The sequence below is a fragment of the Corythoichthys intestinalis genome, chromosome 22, assembly GCF_030265065.1.
Source record: "Corythoichthys intestinalis isolate RoL2023-P3 chromosome 22, ASM3026506v1, whole genome shotgun sequence".
NCBI lineage: Eukaryota > Metazoa > Chordata > Actinopteri > Syngnathiformes > Syngnathidae > Corythoichthys > Corythoichthys intestinalis.
In genome coordinates, this window is record NC_080416.1 from 13140679 (window position 1) to 13150900 (window position 10222).

The 10222-nt window shown below is 38.7% G+C and overlaps 1 protein-coding gene across 1 annotated transcript in view; it reads left to right on the top strand.

The window, feature by feature from the left end:
- Window positions 1-8984, top strand: part of LOC130910788 (zinc finger protein 516-like) — a 32371-nt gene extending 23387 nt beyond the window's left edge. The window contains exons 3-5 of the mRNA XM_057828346.1: window positions 1610-2710; window positions 2789-2853; window positions 8233-8984. Of these exons, the coding sequence (XP_057684329.1) occupies window positions 1610-2710; window positions 2789-2853; window positions 8233-8283 (1217 nt within the window). The 3' untranslated portion in view covers window positions 8284-8984. The remainder of the gene's footprint in view (window positions 1-1609; window positions 2711-2788; window positions 2854-8232) is intronic.
- Window positions 8985-10222: the final 1238 nt, after the last annotated feature.

Sequence of the window (10222 nt, forward strand, 5' to 3'; positions counted from 1 at the left end):
ATTTGCGATACAAAGCTCAAGATAACGATGATCTCACGATATGGTGATACAACGATTATCGATACATTGGTCAGGAACTCATTTTAGGATATTCTACAAAACAACTAATAACCAGAGAAAAAGCTATCTTCATCCTTCCGCTGCAAGGTTATATCTCAAGTAGACGTCCAATCTATTTCAACTGGAAGGGTGGCAGCAAATGAACCCCTCCCACTTCTGTGGCAGCCAACGCCAGGCAACAAGGTCATTGTGGGCCATTTCAGGTCATTTACCTGTTGGGTTTCATCGTTTCTGTTGATTTTGGGGCATTTTACGGGTCACGTCCTATTGATTTTGGGTTACAGAACAGAAAGTGACCCGGCACATGATGATGAACCCGAAACGCAAGAATATTTATAATAATAAGTTGACAATGAGCGTTTTTTGTTTCCCATCATTCTTGAGGGGAATTCTGGCTGCTTAGGCAATACTTTTCGCCAAGATCGTCAACCATTGAATATGGTACGCCCGCCGGTGTCGTGCCGTGCCAATGTAGTTACTCCAGTCAAAAATTGTATCCCCTGGGCGGAGCCATATGGAGGTAGATTTGTGTCTTTATTATTCAATCAAAAAAAAGTTGCTTCAATTAAAAAACAAGTTGCTTCAGACAAAATATATATTTTCAATCCAAAAAAGTGAATGCAAAAATAAAATTTGAAACTCAAAAAAATGCATGTGAAAGCAATTTTTTTTTTTTAATTGAATTTTTTTGTTTTTTTTATCGCAGTCAGGTTTTTTTTTTTTTTTTTTTTTTTGATTGAAGCAATTTTTTTCATTGAAGTAATGTAGATTTGTGTTTGGGCCATTTATGGGTAGGACATTTGTGTCTAAATCATTCAATCCCCCCAAAAGTTGCTTCAATCAAAAAAATATATATTTTCAATTAAAGAAAAAAATCATTTGAAAAATAAAATTGCCCTCACCAATTTAAAAAAATTTTTTTTTTTATTATATGCCAAGCAAGTGACCGTCTAAGGAGCTAGTCACATGATCTGTTCAAACAATAATTTTGACCGATTATAAAAAAAATTTTTTTTGTTCATTTCATTCATTTTTGTTGCAGTTTTATTGCTTTCCAAAGTATATATATATAGGAAAGTCAATTTCATGCAATGACACTTTTCTGCCACCAGGGGGGCCTAGCCCCCTTAAAATCTGCATATGTAAACAAACATTAAAATTGGACAAAATTCATTTTAAAAGAAAACATTTTTCAAAAAAATACAAAAATGTAGAAAAGAAATACAAGGAAAACATACAAAATTACAGCTCGGAAAGAAGATACTTGAATATGAGAAAAAATACTTTTTAACAATGAAAACACATGAGGAAAAACTAAAGGTGGTCTGTTCTACAGTACTTGCTTCCATATTTCATTGTATAGCGAGGGAGACCTCTTCTGGCACATAGTGAAATTGCAGCAAACGTTTATGACGGATAAATTACTGTGGGGAAATCAATGGTGACTAAATAGTCGTGTTTTTCTTTTTGTGTGTGTGTTTTTTTAATGGATTTGTATTGATTTGAAATTGCAGCAAATACACAAAAAATCTTCTGCTCTCGCCCACAGATGAAAAAAAGCCTTTACTGTGCGAGCACTGCGACTTCCACACGTCGGACGCGTCACTCCTCAGCTCTCACGTGCACACGCAACACCGGGACAGCAAACCGAGCACGACTTTGGACAAAGCGGCTGGCCAAAGTGGCTCCACGGCCTCCAGATACGTGGACTACCTCCGGAAAAGAAGCGCTCTGCTTTGTCAGCCGTATTGGAACCCCTTTCCCGGCTTGCCCGGTGAAGTGACCGTTAAGACGGAAAAGTCCAGCGAGGCGGGGACGGCGAGCGATTTTGTGAGTCTTCTCAACTTGTCGGCACTCCCGGACAATAAAGGACAGGACTCGGTTAAAAAAGAAGGCCTGCTTAGACATCAGTGTCCGTATTGTTCCCACGCCACCTGCTACCCTGAAGTTCTGTGGATCCATCAGCGGGTGTTGCACAGAGTCGGAAGCGGCAGCTCTGCCGCCCCCAAGTGGGCGCCCTGCTCTAATGGCGCCCGGGGTCCGAAAACCTCCCGTTGGAGGCGCACGGGACCGCCGCCGTTCCTTGAAGGGAAAGACTGCCCTGCGTTGCCAGCGCCTAAAAGCCAACGCACGCAACCGCCGGCTGCTGGCGACACCAACCCGCCGCCCGTTAAGCAGACGCCCGCCAAGAGTCAATCGGTTGCCAAGTCCAAGCCCAAAGATGTGAAAGCTCCAGATTCACGCCCAAGGGTGAAGTCAGAGCTGAAGCGTACGTCCGAAGGCGCCGGCAAACCCAGCTCGTCCGGTAAGAGTGTCTCCGTTAGAACCGTGGAGGAGGGCAGCTTTCCAAAGGAGGGCCTCGGTTTTATGTTGAGTCACGGCGCGGCTTCATCCGACTTGGATCGACAGCGCCCCCAGAAGCTCCCCTCTCCCAGTCCCAAGGGGGCCGACCTCTGGGCCGCTATGAGCATGTGGGGCCACCGCGCCTACTTCGAACCGCTCCTGTACTCTCAAACAAAAAGTAACGCGGCGGTCGCGGACACCCCTGCGGACTTTGACGTGGTGAGCCTTCTGAAGAGCTACAGTCCACACGAACTGGCGGCTCTCTACCAGCACTGGGGCTTTGTGGACCCCAGACTGGATCCACAGGGTAGGACAAACTTCTAACAGCACTCACCATCTACAGTACTTGACATACATTTGTAACTAGTCTTTTATGTCTTTGCAGCAATGCTGCGACTCAACGGCCATTTTGCAAATGAAGTCCATTCTTCCACTGAAGCTTCCAAACAAGTAAGTGTTGCTTATTTTACAACTAGGGTTGTTCCGATCATGTTTTTTTGCTCCCGATCCGATCCCGATTGTTTTAGTTTGAGTATCTGCCGATCCCGATATTTCCCGATCCGATTGCTTTTTTTTGCTCCCGATTCAATTCCAATCATTCCCGATCATACACATTTTGGCAATGCATTAAGAAAAAAATGAATAAAACTCGGACGAATATATACATTCAACATACAGTACATAAGTACTGTATTTGTTTATTATGACAATAAATCCTCAAGATGGCATTTACATTATTAACATTCTTTCTGTGAGAGGGATCCACGGATAGAAAGACTTGTGACTTTGTATATTGTGACTAAATATTGCCATCTAGTGTATTTGTTGAACTTTCAGTAAATGATACTGTAGCCATGCCCAAATGCATGATGGGAAGTCGAACCATGACTGTGCATAGTGCTACCAATTGATATATCTTCTCTGCGTTGGGGAATAACAGAAGGTGTTAAGAAAAAGATCAGTTGCTACCTTGCTTCCCCACATTGCTCCCCATGATATTTCTAAAAGTAGGGAGAGGGATTGTAAGGCTTTAGCCAATTAAAAAAAGGCTCCAAAGGCTGCCAAAATTCACTCTACTCATTTTACGCTGCCATTTATCTGTCTATATAGGTAAAATAGCGCCATTACAGATTCAGCGCGACAATGCGTGAGTGGGTTGTGCAGTGCATGCATTACTTGCGTTAAATATTTTAACGTGATACATTTTTTTAAAAATGAATTACCACCGTTATCGGGATAAATTTGATAACCCTACCTTAAGCCTAAACTAAAGACTTTGGATGAGTGTAACATATTATGTCTGTAACGTTAAATACAATTAGAAAACGATTTAATTAAAAAAAAAATGTAAAAAAGGCATGGCCGATATTTTTTTGCCGATTCTGATGACGTGATCGGACCCGATCGATCGGCATCCCGATCATCTCTATTTACAACATATTAGACCTGTGGTCCCCAACCTGTTTTGCACCACAGACCAGTGTAATGTGGGCCTTTTTCTCACGGACCGGCAATGTGTGGCAGAAAATGACAGTAAATATAAGATAACACATCGACACTAAAAACGAATATTAACTCATTCACTCCCAGCCATTTTCACCGGAGCCAAGCCCTTCGCTCCCAGCCAGTGTTGTTAATTTTACTTTAAAGTAATTAATTACAGTTACAAATGACTTCTCCCAAAAAGTAATTGCATTAGTAACTAAGTTACCTGAATGTAAGAGTAATTAGTTACTTGGCAAAGTAACTAGTGATAATTTTCATGTTTTTTTTCTCAAAAACAAAACAAAAAAAAAACAACAACAAAAAAACAGGTCACACAATGTGAAGTTTAAAGGGTTTTGGGGACAATTGGCCCTAGCCCAATTCTTTACCCTCCACTTAACTAGACACAAGGGTATTGTGACAACTAGATAATAACCTTAGCTATGTGTGGAAGTCATTTAAAGTTGTGAATGAACCGTTAAAGTTGTTAAAATTGCTCCCGTTATTGCATTAGTTCCCTTCTGTCTACTTTAAACATGTGTAAGTTTTAAAACGGTTTCATCGTTCAAGTCAAGATTTTGCCGATTTAGGAGCATTTTAGATTTAAAAAAAAAAAAAAAAAAATTTACTTAGGTTCGCTAGGAAGGATCTCTACATCAGAGCCTTCCTGAGAGGTCAGCTGCTTTAAGATGGCGGCTGTTTACTAACGCATGTAGTTAGAGATGCCGATCGATCGGGTCCGATCACGTAATTTTCAAAGTATCGGAATCGGCAAAAAAATATCGGACATGCCTTTTTTAAATATTTATATATTTTTTAATTAAATTGTTTTCTAATTGAATTTAACGTTAGACATAACATGTTACATTCATTGAGAGTCTTTAGTTTAGGCTTAAGGTAGGGTTATCAAATTTATCCTGTTAACGGCAGTAATTAATTAAAAAAAAAAAAAATTATCACGTTAAAATATTTAACGCAATTAACACATGCGCTGCACGATCCACTCACGCATTGTCGCATTCAATCTCTAATGGCGCCGTTTTACCTATATATAGAGCTAAAATGCAGCGTAAAATGAGTAGAGTGAATTTTGGCAGCCTTTGGAGCATTTTTTTAATTGGCTAAAGCCTTACAATCCCTCTCTCTACGATTAGAAATATCGTGGGAAGCAATGTGGGGAAGAAAGGTAGTAATTGATCTTTTTCTTAACACCCTATGTTATTTCCCAACACAGAGAAGATATATCAATTTACCAATTGATATATCTTGACTATGCACAGTCATGGGTGCATTTCCCATCATGCATTTGGGCAGAACAGTTAAATGGCTACAGTATCATTTACTGAAAGCTCAACAAATACACTAGATGGCAATGTTTAGTCACAATATACAAAGTCACATTTATCCTTTAAGAATTACAAGTCTTTCTATCTGTGGATCCCTCTCACAGAAGGAATGTTAATAATGTAAAAACATGATCGGAACAACCCTATTTGGCATATGTGTGCTTTCCATATGATTAGGGTAGACAGTGAAACACAGTGGTTTATTTTTCTGATAGCCCGTACATACCAGCACACGAAAACGTTGATGCAGCTTGCCTCTACAAAGACGTCTCAGGGGCTCCGTGACCGAGAGAATGCTGCCTTACCTTATTTTTGTCACGTAAAAGCAGATGTCCAGATAGTTGACTTATCAGCATCGGATTTATCATACTTAATCAGATGTCGCTCGCGAAGCTTGCTTCTCGGTGAATAAGCGACACGGAAAACGAATTCATGTAATGAACTCAGTTTGTTTGCTGCATTGAGAGCTAAGAGGCAGAAAAAGGCGAGTGGACACAGGCATTCAGATTCGTAGCTCGGACCGCACCGTCTATTGGCATAGACGGCATAGACAACTTCGGCAACAACTCCTTCACGACACAAGTATCATATTGTGAAAATACAACCAAATTTTATTTTAGTATTCATATCCCTCAAAAAATAATGTTAACAAAACAAAAAGAAAAGTGCTTCAGTCTATTCATGAGGCCCTATTCTCTCACAGCTAAACAACAATAGAAAGAGTTCACAAATTCACAGTCAAAATAGATATGCAAAATACACATAAAATTTGCTCAGACTTTGGTCAAACTCGTTTAGCTCAACATATACACTGGATGGCAATATTTAGTCACAATATACAAACTATGATTCTGAGAACCATTATCAGGAGTCTTGTATGTTGTGAAGACAACATACAAATTAGGTACAAGACACAATGGCCCCACAGTAAAAAGGAAACTGCAGCGTCAGTGAAAGGACAAAACGCACTCATTGGCTTGATTGCTAATTAATTTAAAACTCGCTATTGACACATTGTGTTGTATTTAAAGAGCATACGACAGGAGAAAAAAAGTCTTAAATAGCATTATTATGTGAATTAGAATCATATTTTGAGACGATTTGACTATATACAACACTTTAGCAAAGCGCAGAGGACGAGAAATTAGTCTTTTAATCTGCCGATTAGCCACGCCTACGTCCCCAACAGGTGGATGACGTCAGCGGGAGAATGGGCTCATCGGTTTTACTTTTCAGCCCATTGAGGGGGAATTATTCAGAACGAGGAAAACGCGACGAAAAGACCCGCAGAATTTCATTGTTTCAGTCTCTCTACTCCAATATTTTTACAGGATATTCTTTTTATCCAAGTATTTTTCCCCAATAGCTAAATAAATGGCTTGAGAAGGACCAGTCAGCCCGTCGAGGGGGAACCTAAACGCGACGAAGAGAGCTGCAAAATGTCATTGTTTCTGTCTCTTTACTTCATTTTTACAGGATATTATTTTTATCTGAGTATTTTCCCCAATTGCTAAATAAATGTCATGGTCATGACAGTCTTGTGCTAAATGGAATATGAAATAATAAAAATGCACTTATTCAGGACGACATGGCAAAATTACTCCATAATGGTCAAAACTGTCGACTTCACCTTTACTGTCGCACCTCCAGAACGATATTTTATGACACCTAAATCGGACATATGTCATTTCCCTTCCCCGGCTTCGGAGAATGTAAACAAACCAAGAGGCATGACAGCTAGCTGACATGCTAACCCGAACCGAGTGATGTTTCAAAGTCTTCAAAGCGGAAAATCACACATAACTAGCTCGGATGTTTTGACATAACGACTGGGTTGTCGATTGTCTTCGCCGGAGAGCAATTTACAGCTCGTTCCCCGGAGGAGGGCGGCTGCAGTTGTTGTGCAGCTAACGTGCAGCTAATGTGCATGAGGAGAGCTTTTTACATGCTTATCAATGATCAAACGTAAGTAGTCCTTCATTTAAAGAAAGTTTGTAGTGTTTACTTTGTAATCGCTGTATTCGCGGCTATTTTTAACTCAAAGTTGCAATTTCTGATCGGTCGGAAAATTTGACAGAACACCAGGAACATGAGCACAATAAGCCGAATATAGTGCTCTCCCGGCGGATGGATGTGCGACAAACCGCCGGTGTTGTGCCGAAAAATAGCCGCCCCGCATGCATGTCAGCCACAAGATGCAAGCCACCTATATACTGAAATGATCCCAGTATTTGACATAATACAAAACACAATGTTTACTCACTTCCTCTTAAGTCCAATGGTCCCACAGTAGTCGGGCTTGTTTTGGCCAATATCCACGGTGAATGGGAACCTTTTGAAACTCCAAAAAGGCGCACACGCCTCTCCCTCATACAGCAAGATTTTTCTGCAGCCGTTTGGCTGGCGTGACGCGAAAAAAAACGTATTAATCCGCAAAATCAGCTGAATCTTTAGTCCTCATACACAACAGTACGGCTGTATAGCGAAGAGGACGCATTCACCCATACACGTCACAGCGCCCTCCTCCTCAATGCAAGACCGAAGTCACTCATTTTCATGGCGCTGGATTAAAAAAAAATATATATAGCGATCGCTTCAACACACATCCAAGCGGTCCATGTCATTCAAGAGCATAAAATACCGCGTGAATTATGAAATAAACATGCTTTTTCGTGTCACATGCACTTTAAATACATACATACATACATAGTTAAAGAGTGACACTATGGAAGTACGGCAGGGTACCTATGTGACGTCAACAACAATGGCGAGCTACTAGTTAATTTTTTGATTGAAAATTTTACAAATTTTATTAAAACGAAAACATTAAGAGGGATTTTAATATCAAATTATAATAACTCGTACTAACGTTTATCTTTTAAGAACTTCATGTCTTTCTATCCGTTGTGCGCGGATCGGGATATCCCGAATTTATACTCTGCAACAGTGAAGGAGTTCTTCCCAACTGCCATTAAACTTGAACTTCATCTTCCCACAGGTGACCAGCCGTTCCACTTCCACCTCAGGGTCTCTCCATAAAGGAACGTGATGACCATCAAAAATACCCAACATGACAAGAAGACAATATATGCAAAGACATTCGGTGGACTCATTGTTTTATTTCCATTTGTGTATGTACACCGGTACAAAAAAAAAAAAAAAAAAAAAAGAAATGAGCTGATAAATATGAAGTTTGGAAGGTTAACATGACCCAGAATATGTGATTAATGAAATTAAGTTCTCAGTTTTTCTTGTTTTCATTAATAATGCCATAAATTGTGCGTATTTGTAATGAGTGTTTATTCCATTTTTTTTTTTTTTTTTGTTCTCAAAGAACCTCAAGTCATGAAATAGTTTTAAGACATCAGACTTAGATGCTGGAATAAAAAATCGAATTAATTATTTTCATAGACACTATTGTAAACAGATCTGTCACCATGCGAAGTTCAGGTCCAAAGACGTCGTCTTATTCACATTTTTCCTTATTTTATGTGCTTGTGTTTCTACTTAATTAGTGTGTTTCTATTTGTAGTTTTGTACTGTATTTTTTATGTCCCATAGACAAAATGTGTTTGTACCAAAAGAAAAAGCCATCAAAAGTTGTGGGATATAAAAGTGACTGAAATTTTTATGGAATAGTTCTATTTAATTGTCTGTGTTGATTCCGAGTGGAATTGAAACACTCTTTGAGTACTTGATATTTGTAGATGAAAATGTTCAGATAGAGATAATAAAGACTGTTGTACGTGTCGTGTGTGCTTTTTGGGTAATCAGGCGAGTCCAACCAAACTTGAGTGGCCTTTCTATTGCCAATTTGCAGTTCCCACCACAAGGTGGCAGCATTAGCAAACAAGTGTTTGCTGATGCTCTGGAGTAGCTGGAATAATAATGTAGTTAGATTAAAACAGCAGTTTAATTTGATGGACATCCAGTCTATGATGAACACATTTTTCCCCTTAAAAAGGGCAATGTAAGGCACACCCCTATCAAAAATCGACCAGGAGTAGGCGTTTTTATAAACAAAAGAAAAAGAAACAACGACCATGTCAAGGCATTTTTGTAAAAAACGCGACAATGTAAGGCGTTTTTGTACAAAAAAACAAAAACGACCGAGTGTAGTAAGGTGTTTTTGCAAAAATAAAACGACCATGCAGACGAAGGTTTTTCTGTGAAAAATACAATGTATAGTAAGGCCTTTCAGTTAAAAACGACCATGTACGGTAAGGCGTTTTTGTAATAATAAAACAAAATATGTATAGGAAGGCGTTTTTGTAAAAAAAAAAAAAAAAGGATTATGTATAGTTAGGCGTACAGGTGTTTTTGTAAAAAAACGCGACATTGTATAGTAAAGCGTTTTTGTATAAAAAAAAAAAAAGTAAAAAAACGACCATGTATAAATAGTTTATGTAAACATAAATAAACGACCGTGTTTAGTAAGGCGTTTTTGTAAAAAAAAAAAAAAGACAATTTATAGTAAGGCATTTCTGTAAATATACGACCATGTACAGTAAGGCGTTTTTGTAAAAAAAAAAAAATTTTTAAAAAGCCAAGGGGGGATGATGAATAGTAAGGCGTAAAGGCGTTTGTGTAAAAAACGCGACCATGAATAGTAAGAAGTTTTTGTAAAAAGAAGGCCATGCATTGTAAAGTGTTTTTGTAAAAAAAAAAAAAAAACACACACACAAAAAAAACCGACCATAATAAGGAAGGAGTTTTTGTCAAAAAAAGAAAAACAAAAATAAAGGGTTATGTATAATAAGTCGTTAAGGCTTTTTTGTAAAAAACGCGACCATGTATTGTAAGGCATTTTTGTAATAAAAACCAAACAAAACCAAACAAAAAAACGACCATGTATAGTAAGGTGTTCTTGTTAAAAAAAAAAAAACGACCATATATAGGAAGGTGTTTCGTCAAAAAAATAAAAATAAAATAAACAAAAAAAAGGGTTATGTAGAGTAAGCCGTTAAGGCTTTTTTGTAAAAAAAAAA